Source organism: Cyphomyrmex costatus, unplaced genomic scaffold (assembly GCF_001594065.2).
Source record: "Cyphomyrmex costatus isolate MS0001 unplaced genomic scaffold, Ccosl1.0 scaffold189, whole genome shotgun sequence".
Lineage (NCBI taxonomy): Eukaryota > Metazoa > Arthropoda > Insecta > Hymenoptera > Formicidae > Cyphomyrmex > Cyphomyrmex costatus.
In genome coordinates this window covers 51,890-68,004 of record NW_017275921.1, presented here as the reverse complement: position 1 = coordinate 68,004, position 16,115 = coordinate 51,890, and the positions used below count along the sequence as shown (strand labels likewise).

The 16,115-nt window shown below is 27.2% G+C and overlaps 3 protein-coding genes across 3 annotated transcripts; all 3 read left to right on the top strand.

The window, feature by feature from the left end:
* Positions 1–597: 597 nt before the first annotated feature.
* Positions 598–3,530, top strand: LOC108772391 (odorant receptor 9a-like). Its single transcript, XM_018537912.1, has 6 exons — positions 598–706; positions 890–1,370; positions 1,765–1,864; positions 2,020–2,139; positions 2,206–2,361; positions 3,477–3,530. Exons 1-6 carry the CDS (start codon positions 598–600, stop codon positions 3,528–3,530), a joined length of 1,020 nt encoding a protein of 339 aa, XP_018393414.1.
* A 2,481-nt stretch (positions 3,531–6,011) lies between these two features.
* On the top strand, positions 6,012–7,888 carry LOC108772390 (uncharacterized). The gene is made up of 3 exons (XM_018537911.1): positions 6,012–6,466; positions 7,615–7,657; positions 7,712–7,888. Exons 1-3 carry the CDS (start codon positions 6,012–6,014, stop codon positions 7,886–7,888), a joined length of 675 nt encoding a protein of 224 aa, XP_018393413.1.
* A 4,905-nt stretch (positions 7,889–12,793) lies between these two features.
* LOC108772389 (uncharacterized) lies at positions 12,794–15,130 on the top strand. The gene is made up of 4 exons (XM_018537910.1): positions 12,794–13,242; positions 14,539–14,581; positions 14,636–14,791; positions 15,077–15,130. The coding sequence occupies exons 1-4, from the start codon at positions 12,794–12,796 to the stop codon at positions 15,128–15,130; spliced, it is 702 nt and encodes a 233-aa protein (XP_018393412.1).
* The last annotated feature ends 985 nt before the right edge of the window (positions 15,131–16,115 follow it).

Below are 16,115 nucleotides of genomic sequence, written 5' to 3'. Positions count from 1 at the left end.
TGAAATAAATTTTAATTATGATATCTATAATTTAACAATATAAGGAAAGAATGATTTTACTGAAGTATTAAAAAAATTTAGCTAGATATATACATTTCAAAATAATTTTATTTAAACCTTCAAAATAATTATGTAGGACGTTCAACTGATTGTTAAAATGTTAAATCCTCTGCAGTATTGTCATCAAAGCTTAAGCATTTAATTATTACATAGAAATTATATTTTATATAATTATTTTGATCCAATATATAAAATTATTTTCAGACCTAACTAAATATTTAGATACATCAGCAAAACTTCTTTTTATTCATGAAATATTAACTAATACTTATTAGCAAGTTAGAAAAACAGTTTTTTTAAAATAATACAAAATGATAACGTTTCTATAAATTAATAATAAATAAAAATATTCCTTTGATTTGACAAAATTTGATTTTATTAGATATAAATTACGCTTTTGCGATGAGTCGCCAATGTTTACGGATATTAGGCGTATGGCCCGATCCGTTTGCGAGTAATTCCAACCGGCTAAACGTAAGATTCATAATCATTGCGTGTATCCTGAGCTTTTACGTGATTGTGCCGCAACTGACAAACATGATACTTGCCTGGGGTAACGTGTCTCGAATGGTGGAATACGTCGCCTCCGCAAACTTCAGCTTAATGGCACTATGCAAGTTAATCGGTACTTGGTATCACGGTGAAAGTAAGTTATCATTTTGAAAGTAACTTATCGATATTTTTATAAAAAATTTTAAAATGCGAAAATTCGTTATTTATAACCTTAAAGTCAACATTGCAACTGTTTTATTCGTACAAAAACGGATTATACCTTTCTCATACGTGCCATTTTTTAATCATTTGCATTGATACATGTTTAATTCAAAAGCACTTCGAAAGCTGATGATATCGATTATGACCGATTGGATGACTTCGACAAACAACCGGGAACGAAATACAATGTTAAATATAGCGAGACGTGGCAGAATCTTGTCCGTCAGATGTTTTGTGACCATGACGGGTACTGTCACATCTTACATATTTTTTAACCTTCTGAAATTCTATCGAAATGTACATCAGCCTCAAAGGAATCTCGTGTATCGATTTGCTTATCCTTACAACACTCAAAATACTCCGAACTATGAAATCACTTTTTTCACTCAACTTTCTGGCGGTATGTACGCGGCCCTTATCAACTGTACCATTGACAGTTTCGTCTCGATACTTGTGCTACATATATGCGCACAATTGATAAATCTACGAACAGCACTCAACAATCTGGTCGACGAGTTAGCCAAAGGATCTATATCTTCCTCGAGATTTAAGAAAGGCCTAGTTGCGATTACTATGCGTCACGAAGATCTTATCAGGTATGACAAGAAATTTCAAATAATTATTTAACAGAGAAATATAATATATTTAAATATTTACAGTCGTTTATGTATAAAATATTTTAGAATACAATTCATTCTTTCATATTTATAATACGATATCCCTATATTATAAAATAAACAGTATCTTTTGATTAAGATATTTTCTAAAAGAAATACAATACAAAATATGATTTATAAAAAATTTTAAACATATTTTGAAATTTTAAGACTGTTATATTTAAATAAAAATTATAACAAACGTACAATATCACTCTACTTTTTAAAAATTGGTCCTATATTAAATATTTTTAAAATCTTTAATAAATTATAGTTTTGTACTTCAAAATAATTATAATTAATTGATAATTAATATAAAATGTATGAATTCAAGGAACGCAAACACAGTCGATGAATGTTATAGCGCAGTGTTATTTGTGCACATGTTAGCCACTACTTTTCAACTGTGTTTTGAAAGCTTTCAAGTTTTCACGGTAAGACAGATATCGTAATTTAATTTCTTTTCACAAAGTTTATGCAAAATAATTTATTTTGCTAAAATGGAAATATAATGTAAAATACAAATTTTACAATACGGTTGATATATAAATAATTATAAGACTTAGAAAAAAATATGTATTATTTTCAGATAATAACAAATCACTTAGATGTATCTGTTTTCAAAATATCCTTTGTCTCGTTTTACGTCGCTCTTGTATTGACGCATTTGTATTTTTATTGTTATTCAGCTGAAAAACTTATGACAGAGGTAAAATAATTATTATCTCTGTACTACAGATGATTTCCCTGAGCAAAACAAAAATGTAATTTTCAGAGCACAAATATGGCGAATGGCGTATATGAATGCAAATGGTATGATATACCACCAAGAGACGCGAAGAATTTATTGTTTATGATATATCGATCTACAATTCCGCTTAAATTGACAGCTGGAAAATTTGGAACTTTCTCGTTAGAAATGTTCGGAACAGTAAGATATTTAAAAAAATATATATATTATTTCGCAACAAAACGTATTTATTTACCTATAGAAAGAGTGACAAAATACGATCGTGAACATTATAAATTTTCAATAAAATATTTATTTTGCGCAAAATTTTGCAAAATAAATTATATTTTATTTTAAAACTAAAAAAATTTTCTTTCAATTATATATTAATTAAATACAACCTGAAAAAAATTTTAATACTTTTTTAATCCTTTATCGACAATGTACAATTTGGAGATGCACACAGTCGATTTTTTAAATTACAAATTCTGATAGATAAAGTACCACGCACCATTCTTATGAGAAAATGTCTTTCTGCGAATTTAGCTAATTTTTGGATATGTTGTAGTTCTCTTCATTCTGAACAAATGTCTCAATGGGCACAACTAGATCCTAAGAGCTGTTTCCACGCTACAAGCCTTGAAAGGTCCAGATTCGATCGAATGTACGTGCGAGTGTGTCAATAGAAAGACTATTCTTTACTTCCGTAGTATTTAATGATTCCAAACCGTCTCTGATGTGTGTGTGTGTATGTGTGTATGTGTGTTGGTGATGACTATACTTGGATAATACTATACTTAACATATATTAAATCTGAATTTTCTAAGGCTTGTAACGCGAAAACGGCTCACAGAATCAAGTTGTGCTTATTGAGACATTTGTTTGGAAAGAAGAGAACTACAATATATCCAAAAATTAGCCAAATCCACAGAAAAACATTTTCTCATAAGAATGGTGCGAGGTTCCCTAAATCTATATAAAAATAAATGAAATTTAATTAATTTCTTAAGATGATAAATATATGTCGTTAAAATTTTCACAAATATGCAAAAGTATGTTCACATTTTGATACAAAACGGAATAATATAAAATTTTGCACTAAAGATTAAAGACTCAGATTGCAGATGAAAAATTAAAATTTTATATTTCTAATATAACGGAGAGTTAAGAAACCTATAAGATTTGTTTTGTCACTCTCTGCATGTTGATTATATTTTCTTTAATATATTATATAATATATTAATATTCTGTACAAAAATAAAATTATAATCATCCATAAAACATTTAAATTTATATTCTATTTTTATTTTCCCTAGACGGTAAAAACGTCAATGGGATACTTATCTGTATTGCTGACAATGATGGATTAGAAAGCATAATGTTGAAATAATAAATTAAATGCGCGTACTTTATTACTATTTATTTTCTACATACTACATTAACAGGTTTATATATATTAGATACTTGTAATATAATTTTTGCTGGATAAATATATATGTTTTTGGCAACAAAATAAATTATTTATTTATTACCTTCCCCACAGCGTCATATATATGTGACTCATGTAACTATTGATTGTACCACAAGAGTTTAAAACAAGTATTCATGTAGATAGTAACCACTGAAAACCTTTGTATTCTGAGCAAGCGCAAAATCAAGACAGTTTGGTACAATCACAGAGACTGATTCAGTTAAACGATAATTTTTGCGCAGTGAACATCAATGAATGCCAACAAAGGTAGAATATATCTCGAAAAAAAATAGAAAGAAGTGTGCACCGCAAAATTCTATTAAAAATATAATTACATAAATATATAATTATTTTTTTAAATTGGAGATTGTTTATGAAATTAAAGAAAGAGATCGCTCTGTTACGAAAAATAGCAAAAAGCATCACAGTTTTTTGCGTGGAGTCTATAGATCTCTCATAGAAAGTTAAAACTTTGGTGGTTTTCACAAAAGTTTGTGAGAATGGAAATAAAGTTTATCATACTAGCAAAAAACGCTTCGTTTTCGATAGGAAGTTTTTCCTGCAGATATATAGTGTTTTTATGTTGTAAAGTTGAATAAAATCACGTTACGTGAAATAAACGTCAGTTGTGCACAAATCGTGTTCCAGTGAAAGGGTTTATACTGAAAAGAAATTTTCCAAAGCTTCGACAACTTTAAAATCGAAACATAAATGCAGCAACAACGTTGAATAACAATAAAATTTTGTAAAAACAGATTGTGAAGAGAGATGTAAAATATAGACAACTGTTATGTTGTATAAGTTTTACATCTCTCCAACAACATAAAAATAGTACGATATTAAAGAGAAGCATCATAATAAAAAATATTTTTAATTTTGTTTTGGTAAAATCATCTACATTAATCAATTCATTCATTATTTACCATTTTAATTCTCAAAATAGCTCTATTTTTCAATATTTTTTATCTATCGACTTGCATATCAATTTTATACGCTTATACATTATCGTTTAACTCATGGTTCAATACTAAGCAGAATCGTAAAATTCTCTAATATTTAAGCATTATTTCTGTCTTTTACTTTATCTCGCATATTAAATATCAGACCATAAATAGCTTTATAGATATTGTAAAATCCTATTATTTTCTGTCAATAAAAACAGTGTTACATGATAGAACAATTCTGACATCGCGCGGATTTGATTTCAGAGCATTAAAATATAAAAATATCATTATCTAATATAGGGATTAAATAAAATTTATAAAATAAAATTGATATTTAGTGTAAACTATAATAACGAATTATATAAAAAATAGTATAAATTAAGTGAATTCCTTTACAAGTGCTACAATACAATAGAAAATAAAAATCAAAGTAACAAAAAAATTAATGTGTATTTTAAATTAAGCAATAATACTTCTCCAAACATTTTATTTTATAGATTTAAATTATATGTTTACACTAACTCACCAATGGCTACGGGTATTTGGCATATGGCCCGATCCACATATGCCTATGAGTGACTTTCGTTGGTCAAACATACGATTCATTATCATTATATGTAATATAAGTCTGTACGTATCCGCACCGCAAATGATGAATGTGATTCGTGCTTGGGGTAATTTGACTCGAATGGTGGAAAATTTTGTCTCAGCAAATTTCAGCTTAATGGCAGTGTGCAAATTATTCGTTACTTGGTATCATGGTAAAAGTAAGTTCACTTTACGCGACAATACAAATTGATGGAAAGATTTATAAATATTTTACAGTTCTTGATACAAAATGTCAAAGCTAAATCCTATTCACTTAAATACTAATTTATTAATAACAATAAGTACAAAAGGCAATGTTCTATATAGAAACTCAAACAGCATACACGTCCAAAATCAGGTCATAAGACATGAACTTATAATAGGATGCGTAAAAGGCCTATTTTCTATTCAATATATAAGAGCGATTTTGATTGATCTTGGATAAACTTAATGCTTTCAGGGGGTACTTAATAGTACATAATATATTTATAAAAATTTTCAAAACATGTCACTCCCGAAGGAATTAATCAACAATTTTTAATATGAATAAAATTATTAATTAATAGAATTATATATATATATATATATATACGCTTAACATATCAACAAAAGATTAAAAACATAACAAACTATATATTAAAGATTTAATCTTCTGAATTTGCCGAACAAGCAGCAATTAAGTCAATTAGTTTAGTCGAAATCGCTCTAAGTGACTACTTAACAGTGTGTTAAACTGTCATACCTCGATTTTGGACATGATGCTATCTAGAAACATATACTTGTTTTAATAATTTATATTTATATTGATATTTATTTTGGAAGCACTTCAGCCACTGATAGTGTCAATTATGAGCGATTGGATGACTTCGACAACTAACTGGGAACGAAATACCATGTTGAAAATCGCGAGACATAGCAGAAACTTATCTCTTAGATGTTGTATGTCCGCAATATGCTTGGTGACATTTTCACTTTCTTTTCATCTGTTGAGGTTTTTTAAAAATATACACCAGCCTCGACGGAACCTAGTCTATCGATTAGAAGCTATTCAAAACAGTCCGAATTACGAAATCATCTATATTATTCAACTTTTCGGCGGTGCATATTCAGTCTTCGGTAACTACATGATCGATAGTTTTGTCTCGGTACTTGTGCTGCACATATGCTCGCAACTCATAAATTTGCGGATGACGATAAACAATTTGGTAAATGAATTAGCTAATAGCTCTACATTTTCTTCAAAAAGAGACAGATTTAGGAAAAGTTTAGCTGCAATTGTTATACGACATGAGCATCTTATCAGGTACGTTAAAAAATTTTCAATATATTTTTAGTATAACATTTTTAAACGTATTCCTACAATTAGGTTTTAAATTATTTTTAAGAAAAAAAGAGAGAGAGATTATTTTAAACGAGTTGGAGCAAATTTTTCTTATGCACAAGATAGAACGTATAAAATAAAATTATACGCGGAAATAATGGATTTACTGAAGTATCCAAAAATTTTGCTAGATACACATTTAAAAATAATTTTATTAAACCATTAAAATAATTATGTAAGTCATCCACACTGGTAGTAAAAATGTCAAATTTTTTCCAATATTATTTATCATACTTGATAATCGTTATTTTTATGGTCCAAAAAAATTTTATTTAGATCTGATATCAGACTAAATTTTTAAAACAAATGAAATATCAACAGAATCTTTCTTTCCGTGTATAAAAATATTTAACTACTTATTCTTATTTCTTTTAAAATATCATGATTTTAAGCGGCGGGATAAAATTATACTCATAAGATTTAACAACAAATGTGATATAAAATATATAATTTCATGATATATTAAATAATATCCCAATCATCATACAATATTTAATAAAAATTTTTTTATTTTTCTTTAATGTAAAAATATTAAATAGTTAATAAAACATATTTTTTAATACAATGTGCTGATTGGTACAATTTAATAATATACTTAAAATCAGATAGATAAAAAGTCAAAGTATTTCAAAATTTGTACATAAAGATTTAAATTTTAAATAATTAGATGATAACACGTATAACAAGTAATGTACAAATTTTCAAGGAACGCAAAGACGATCGACGACTGCTACAGTTCAATATTATTTATGAACCTATTACTCACTACTCTTCAAATGTGTTTTATAGCTTTTCAGATTTTTACGGTATGTAAGATCATTATGTGTATACACGTGTGTGAACATGTGTGTTCTTTTCCGTATATTTTACATAAAGCGATTAAATTAAATAAATATTAAAAATTATGATTTTCATTAAATAATAGCATAATGTATTGTAATAAATTTGTACCGCATACATTCACGTGCAACTATTAAAATGTATTATTTTCAGATGATAACAGATAATTTGAAAATACCTATTGTCCGAATGTTTTTTCTCTTGTTTTATATCACCTTTATGTTGACGCACTTATATGTATATTGCTACTCAGCTGAAAAACTTATGACAGAGGTAAAACAATTATGTATGCTAACGCAACCTATGCAATAGAATCATAATTTTCAGAGCACTAATATGGCGTACGGAGTATATGAGTGTAAATGGTATGGTTTACCATCGAAACACGCAAAAGATTTAATGTTGATTGTACATCGATCCACGATTCCTTTGAAATTGACAGCTGGAAAATTCGGGATATTTTCTTTACAGATGTTTGGAATAGTAAGATATATTTATATATAATGTATAGAAAGATATATATATATATATTATTTTCTTTCTATATATAATTATGATATGAGTCTGTATATGTATATATACCATATATATATATAAATATTACGTACATAAATATATTTTTATTACACATATATTTTATTTTGAATGATATTCATTATAATTATATTTAAAACTGTATTTAAAAAAATACGTAAACTAATATTTATAATTTGACATTCTATTTAGGCTATTAAAACGGCAATGGGATACTTGTCTGCATTGATAACATTAAGAGATTAGAGAAAATGTGATACTGGAAAGATCATAACAAATGGATTCACTCAACTGACTGTGACATCAGTTTTTAAATAATAGAATAATCAGATTTACATGCTCGTAACTTTTAAATTAGAAAAATGCACATTTTGTCACAGTAAGTTTAATTTTATTATTCGACTATTAGTTTAATTATATACACCTGTCCCATCATTCCGTAATTTAATCACAAGAATTTAAAGAAACATATTCTACAATAAAATATTATGAAGAAAATTATCAATTTTTCATTGTATTGCAATTAACATGAAACTTTATTAAGCAATTAAATAATTATTGCTTATCAAACATAGTTTATAATAATTAAAACTTATATTACTAATAACGAACGAGACGTATATATTTTATAATTCAAAATACTATCTCTCCACTTTTACAATAATTGTAAAAATTAAATGAGAGTACAACGATTTTAATATGCATCACAGTATATAGTAGTGCGTGCTGAATTCGTTACGTAAACAATAAACGTAAACAATAAAAACATCAGATACTTCAGTTTACTTAAAAAATTCTACACTATTTTATATAATTTAATCATTAAAATTATAATAAATAAAAAATATGAATAAAAAGTATTATATAAATTTTTTAAAAATATAAAAATAATCGACGACTACTTTAGCCCAATATTACCTATACGTATTATATTAGCTGCTTTTTAGCTGCATTCTTCAAATTTGTAGCTCAAAGTTTTCAAGTTTAAGTGAGGTAAATGAGATGACATATTTTTTGGCTCGTAGCCCTTTTTGTTTTTCATTATTTATATATTTTGTATTTTGAAAATTTATTTTAAAAAATTGAATTTGTACACATAATCTCGAAAAAAGTCTTCCTGCGTGTATATATGTATACATAAGGTAAGTTTGATAAACATTGCACCAAATTTTTTCAAAAACGGTTAAAGGGGAAAACATACGTTGTCAATCAATAATATAAAATAAATTGAGCACTCGAGATTTAAAAACAATACTAATGAATAAATTGAAGATTTCGAGGACTCTTTTATACATATAATAATAATTAATACGTTAAACGGGACAAAATACGAGTCAAATCAATACAATTAAAAATCTAAATCTGATAATTTATTCTAATATATTGATATCACGTAATTTTTGGCGTTTTGTCTCGGCTTCCACTACTGGACTCATCAGTAAGGCATTGTAGTGGAAGTTTACCTTATACGCCTTGGTAAGTTATTAAATCGAGATTCTATATAAAGAGATATACGCGTGTCTCAGCACTCACGAGAATTTGCGAATATCGATAGACCTCTGATAGCGAGTCGATGTAGTAATATTCTTCGCAATATTTATCCAAAGTAGGAAATAACGTTCTATTAATATATGTAGTCCCTCCAAATTGCGTACCTAACAATTATCCGTCTTCTATCGCGTAAGACAATTATTGTAAGATATCTTTCAAAACTTTTTATGAAATATCTTGAAGATGTTTGTTAAAGAATTTTTAAAGATATCTTAAAGTTGTTTTATGAATCGATTTTAACCATTTTGCCTACTTCTGCGTAATAAAAAAAATTTTCAAAGTGGTATAGGACTTTTCTAGAAATATTTATATACATTAAATATTTTAATTTTTATATTCAAGTGTAAACAACATAATATATATAATAATTTATTTTTTGTTGTCTCTACAATATATATGTTTTTAGATAACAAAAAATACATTAATTATTTATTACCGTCCAGTGGAATCTTTTAAATAATGCTGTATTAAGAAAAACAATGTTTGTAATCGATCTTTTAATAAAAAGTAATATATAATCATTACATGTTACTTAAGTTACTATTGATCGTTCTGAAAAGAGATTATACAAGTATTCACGCAGACAGTAGCGGATGAATCCTTTGTAAACTGAGCAAGCGCAAAATCAAGACGGTTTGGTATAATCGCAGAGAGCGTTTCAGTCAAACGATAATTTTTGCGCTGTGAACATCAATGAACGCCAACAAAGGTACAACATATCTCGAAACAAAACAGTAAAAATGTGTGCAACGCAATGATATATTAAAAATATCATTACATAAATATATAACTGCTCTTTTAAATTAAAGATTGTTAATTAAATCAAAGGAAGAGATCGCTTTGTTACGAAAAACAGCAAAAAGCATCACAGTTTTTTGCGTGGAGTCTATAGATCTCTTATAGAAAGTTACAAAACTTTGGTGGTTTTCACAAAAGTTTGTGAGAATGGAAATAAATCTTAGCATACTAGCAAAAAACGTTTCGCTTTCTCGATAAGAAGTTTTCGTGGAGATATAGAGTTTTTATGTTATAGAGTTGGATAAAATCACGTTATGTGAAACACACGTCAGTTGTGCACAAATCGTTTTCTACTTCCAGTGAAAGAGTTTATTCTGAAAACAAATTCTTCGAAACTCTGACAACTTCAAAATCGAAACATAAGTACAGCAGCAACGTTGAATAACAATAAAATTTTGTAAAAACAGATCGTGAAGAGAGATGTAAAATTTAGACAACATAACTGTTGTATAAGTTTTGTTGTATAAGTTATGTTGTATAAGTTTTACATCTCTGTAACTATACATAAAAATAGTACGATATAAAGAGCGGCACCATAATAAAAAATATTTTTTAGATTTGTTTTAGTAAAATCATATACATTACACAATTCATTCATTATTTATCATTTTAATTCTCAAAATAGCTAGATTTTTAAAGATTTCTAATCTATTGGCTTTAATCTATAGTGGTATAATACAATTGAAAATAAAAACAAAAGTAACAATATATTAGATTAATTTAAAAGATTTTAAAGAAAATTATTGGCTCATTGCCCTTATCTCTTTATATTAGTTGTTTAAAAAGTAACAAATTAAAGTATATTTTAAATTAAGCAATAATATTTCTCCAAATATTTTATTTTATAGATTTAAATTATATGTTTACCTTGACTCACAAATGTCTACGAATATTTGGCATATGGCCTGATCCGCATATGACTTTAAATGATTTTCGTTGGCCAAGCATAAGACTTATTATCATCATATGTAACATAAGTTTGTACGTTGTTGTGCCGACAATGATGAATGTGATTCGTGTTTGGGGTAATTTGGCTCAAATGGTGGACGGTTTTGTCGCAGCAAATTTCAGTTTCATGGCAGTGTGCAAACTGCTCGTTACTTGGTATCATGGCAGAAGTAAGTTCATTTTACGCGACAATGTAAATTGCTAGATTTATATTTTACAGTTCTTAATACAAAATGGCAAAGCTAAATACTCTTCACATAAATACTTTATTTATTAATAACAATAAGTACAAAAGATCCAAGCAATGTTCTATATAGAAACTCAGACAACATACACGTCCAAAATCAGGTCACAAGACATGAACTTACAATACTGTTATGCCCGCTCTGCGCCGACACCCGTTGGTATTGTTTTCGAAAAGACCATACGAAAAACGCATTGTCAAGACGAGTCGTCATGTGTCTAGTAAGCAAGTCTGGAACTGACCGTCGCTTCGTTCGGACGTGTCTTGTCAGCTCCTGTTTTTCTGTTCCTTGATCGCTCTTTATCATTATTAGTAAAGAAAGTGATGTGTTGGTGCCTAATTCTGCGTCTTGATTTCCATGTTGCGCTTGTTCGGGCTCACAATTCGGTCGCGCGGGCGTAACAATACGATGCGTACAAGACAATCCTATTTCCTATATTCAATATGTAAGAGAGCGATTTTGATTGAACATGAATAAACTTAATGCTTTCAGGTTAATAATATGTCTATAAAGATTATATATATTTAATGAATATTCAAGCTATTATTCAGTTTAAGTATGACTTTCTTTGAAAGAAATTCTTAATTATACATCATTGAGATAAATATAAATGAGCATTTATAGATGCGAAAAGGTTCGAATATTTTTGTCTAACTTCTATCGCAATAGAATTATACTTGGATGCAAATGAATACTCAATTTTATTTTTAAAAATGTAATTATAATATAATAAATTATAACAAATTATTTAATAACATATTTACAAAAAACTATCACTCTTAAATTTTTAGTATTTAATTTCTGACCATATTTGTTTTCTAAACAGATTCCTTTAAAAAACAACAAATAATTTTATTACAATTTAATATATTTTAATATTTTTTTAATAAATAATTAATTTATAGGATATGATATTTTGGCATTCAAAACATTTTAAAGCTCATTTTTATATCTACATATACCCAAAACTTTTAAAACTAACTAAACATTATATTTTTTAATTTTCAAAACAGTTACTCCCACAGGAATTAATCACTATTAGATATGAATAAAATTATTAAGTTAACTGATAAAACTATGCTTAACATATCAATAAAAGATTAAGATGACAAACTATATATTAAAGATTTTGTCTTCCGAACCTGTGAAACAAGCAGCTATTAACTCAATTAAAGTTTAGTCAAAATCGCTATAAATGACTACTTAACTGTGTGTTTACTGTCTCATACTTCGATTTTGGACATGGCGCTGTCAATAAATTAACTTGTTTTAATAATTTATATTTATATTGATATTTCTTTCCTAAGCATTACAACCGCTGATAGTATCGATTATGACTGATTGGATGACTTCGACTAACTGGGAACGAAACACTATGTTAAAATACGCTAGACATGGCAGAAACATATCATTTAGATGTTGTATGTCCGCAGTGGGCTTAATTATATTTACAGTTTCTCTTCGTCTGTTGAAATTTTTCAAAACTATACACCAGCCAGGACGGACCCTTATATATCAATTAAATATTCAAAAGAGTCCGAACTATGAAATCACTTATTTAATTCAAATTACTGGCGCCATATGTATAATTCTCACTAACTACATGATCGATAGTTTTGTCTCGATACTTGTGCTGCATGTATGTTCGCAGCTCACAAATTTGCGGACAACATTGAACAATCTGGTGAACGAATTAACTGACAACTCTACATTTTCCACAAAAAAAGAAAGATTTAGAAAAGGTTTAGCTGCAATTGTTAAACGACATAAACATCTTATCAGGTACGTTAAAAAATTTTCAATATATTATTAGTATGACATATTTATACGTATTCCTATTTTACTGAAACAATTTAACATTTACTCTAACAATTTAGCTAGATAGAGATTTAAAAATAATTTTATAAAACAAAATAATTATATAAGACATTCACACTGGTTGCAAAAATGTTAAATTTTTTTCCAGTATTACTCATCATACATGATATTGGTAATTATTTTGATGCTACAAAAAATTTTTCCAAATTTGTATCAAGCTAAATTTTTAGAACAAATGAAATATCAACTGAACCGTTCTTTCTGTATATAAAAATATTTGTCTATATATAATTAAAATTAACAATAAACCTCCCAGGTTAAGAATAATTTGAGCAATAATGGTTAAATATATCTATAAATTTATTATAATGATAATATTAATATACGGATAATATTAATATACCGTATATTAATATTATCATTATAATAAATTTATAGATATATTTAACAACCATTATTGCTCAAATTATTCTTGACCTGGGAGGTTTATTGTTAATTTTAATTTGTTAATTTATTTGAGCTGTTTGCAATTCAATTTCAATTTTTGTCTATATATATACCTATTCTTATTTCTTTTAAAATATCATGTTTTTAAGCGGTGGGTGGAATAAAATTAAAGACTCATAAGATTTAACCACAAATGTGATAAAATATATAATTTTATGATATATTAAATAATATCTCAATCATCATACAATATTTAATAAACATTTTTTAAATATTTCTTTAATGTAAAAATATTAAATAATCAATAAAAAATATTTTTTAATATTATATGCTGATTGGTATAATTTAATAATATACATAAATTCAGATAGATAAAAATTCAAAGTATTTCAAAATTTATACATAAAGATTTAAATTTTAAATAATTAGATGATAACACGTATAACAAGTAATCTACAAATTTTCAAGGAACGCAAAGACGATCGACGACTGCTACAGTTCATTATTATTTATGAACCTATTACTCACTACTCTTCAAATGTGTTTTATAGCTTTTCAGTTTTTTACGGTGAGATTATTGTGTGAAAATGTGTGTCTTTTTCCGTATATTTTTCATAAAGCGGTTAAATTAAATAAATATTAAAAATAATGATTTTATTAAATAATAGCATGACGTATTGTGATATATTTGATCCGCATACTTTCACGTGCAACTATTAAAATGTATTATTTTCAGATGATAACAGATAATTTGAAAATACCTATTGTCCGAATGTTTTTTCTCTTCTTTTATATCACCTTTATGTTGACGCACTTATATGTATATTGCTACTCAGCTGAAAAACTTATGGACGAGGTAAAACAATTATGTACGTTAAAGCAACCTATGCAACAGAATCATAATTTTCAGAGCACTAATATGGTGTACGGAGTATATGAATGTAAATGGTATGGTCTACCATCGAAAAACGCAAAAGATTTAATGTTGATTGTACATCGATCCACGATTCCTTTGAAACTGACAGCCGGAAAATTCGGGATATTTTCATTAGAGACGTTTGGAATAGTAAGATGTATAAAGTATAAAAAAAGATATATTATTTTCTTTTTATATGTAATTATGATGTGAGTCTGTATATGTATATAAAAAAAGGGTGGAGGGCTCATCTGAGACACCCAGTATATTATGTACAAAAGTTATATTTATGTACATACTTTCTATACATATACATATATAAATATATTTTAATTACATATACATTTTATTTTCAATGGCATTCATTATAATTATATTTAAAACTGTATTTTAAAAAATATGTAAACTTGTATTTATATTTTGTATTCTATTTAGGCTCTTAAAACGGCAATGGCATACTTATCTGCACTGATAACATTGAGAGGTTAGATATCATAAAATGATACTGAAAAGATCATAACAAATGGATTTCACATAACTGACTGTGACATCAGATTTTAAGTAATAGAATAATCAGATTTACAAATGTTCGTAATTTTTGAATTAGAAAAATGCACTCTTTGGCGCAGTAAGTTTAACTTTATTATTCAACTATTACTTCAATTATGTACACATGCCATCATTCAACAACTTAATCACAAGAATTTAAGGAAACATTCTAAAATAAAATATTATGAAGACAATTATCGATTAATTAAGATTTTATATTGTACTGCAATAACATGGAACTTTATTATATAATTCTTGCTTATCAAACACAGTTTATAATAATTAAAACTTATATTACTAATTTAAACAAACAATGTATATATTTTACAATTCAAAATATTATCACTCCATTTTTGCACTAATTGTAAGAATTAAATTAGAGTACAACGACTTTTTTTTTAATGTGCACCATAGTATATAGTAGTGCGTACCGAAATCGTTAATAAACGTAAACAATAAAAACATCAGATATATCAATTTACTTCAAAAATTCTATAGTAACCACATTTTAAGATTTAAACATTAAAATTATAATAAATAAATAATAGGAAGGACACCGTTTGGCCATAAAACGATTGCCTACATCTTCGTTTGTACACAGCAATATTGCACACACAACATTATTGTACACGCACACACTGTCTAGGCTGCAACTTCTAAGCGGTTAGGTCACAATCAAGTAGGATATGTTATTTTAATTTCGGTTACGCCCGCCCGACTAATATATTCTCTCTTCTGTACACCGTCTAGATGGGTTATGTGATTTATCTTTTTGTGCAATATAATGTCGTCTGTGTAATGTGCAGTGTACAATAATGTCTTATGTGCAATACGCTGTGTGCAAACAAAACTGTAAGCAACTATTTTGCAGGCAATCGGGATCCTCCCTTACCTGTTCATATTATATTAGGTGCTTTTTAATTAT

What these genes read in the sequence shown, in the direction of transcription:
- LOC108772390 (XM_018537911.1), top strand. Translation starts at nt 6,012, where the DNA reads ATGAGCGATTGGATGACTTCGACAACTAACTGGGAACGAAATACCATG. An exon ending in CGACATGAGCATCTTATCAG is followed by an intron (nt 6,467 to 7,614) that starts GTACGTTAAAAA and finishes TATGTTGACGCA; the next exon opens with CTTATATGTATATTGCTACT. An exon ending in CTGAAAAACTTATGACAGAG is followed by an intron (nt 7,658 to 7,711) that starts GTAAAACAATTA and finishes CATAATTTTCAG; the next exon opens with AGCACTAATATGGCGTACGG.
- LOC108772389 (XM_018537910.1), top strand. Translation starts at nt 12,794, where the DNA reads ATGACTGATTGGATGACTTCGACTAACTGGGAACGAAACACTATGTTA. An exon ending in CGACATAAACATCTTATCAG is followed by an intron (nt 13,243 to 14,538) that starts GTACGTTAAAAA and finishes TATGTTGACGCA; the next exon opens with CTTATATGTATATTGCTACT. An exon ending in CATTAGAGACGTTTGGAATA is followed by an intron (nt 14,792 to 15,076) that starts GTAAGATGTATA and finishes TATTCTATTTAG; the next exon opens with GCTCTTAAAACGGCAATGGC.
- LOC108772391 (XM_018537912.1), top strand. Translation starts at nt 598, where the DNA reads ATGATACTTGCCTGGGGTAACGTGTCTCGAATGGTGGAATACGTCGCC. An exon ending in TACTTGGTATCACGGTGAAA is followed by an intron (nt 707 to 889) that starts GTAAGTTATCAT and finishes TTAATTCAAAAG; the next exon opens with CACTTCGAAAGCTGATGATA. An exon ending in CGTTAGAAATGTTCGGAACA is followed by an intron (nt 2,362 to 3,476) that starts GTAAGATATTTA and finishes TATTTTCCCTAG; the next exon opens with ACGGTAAAAACGTCAATGGG.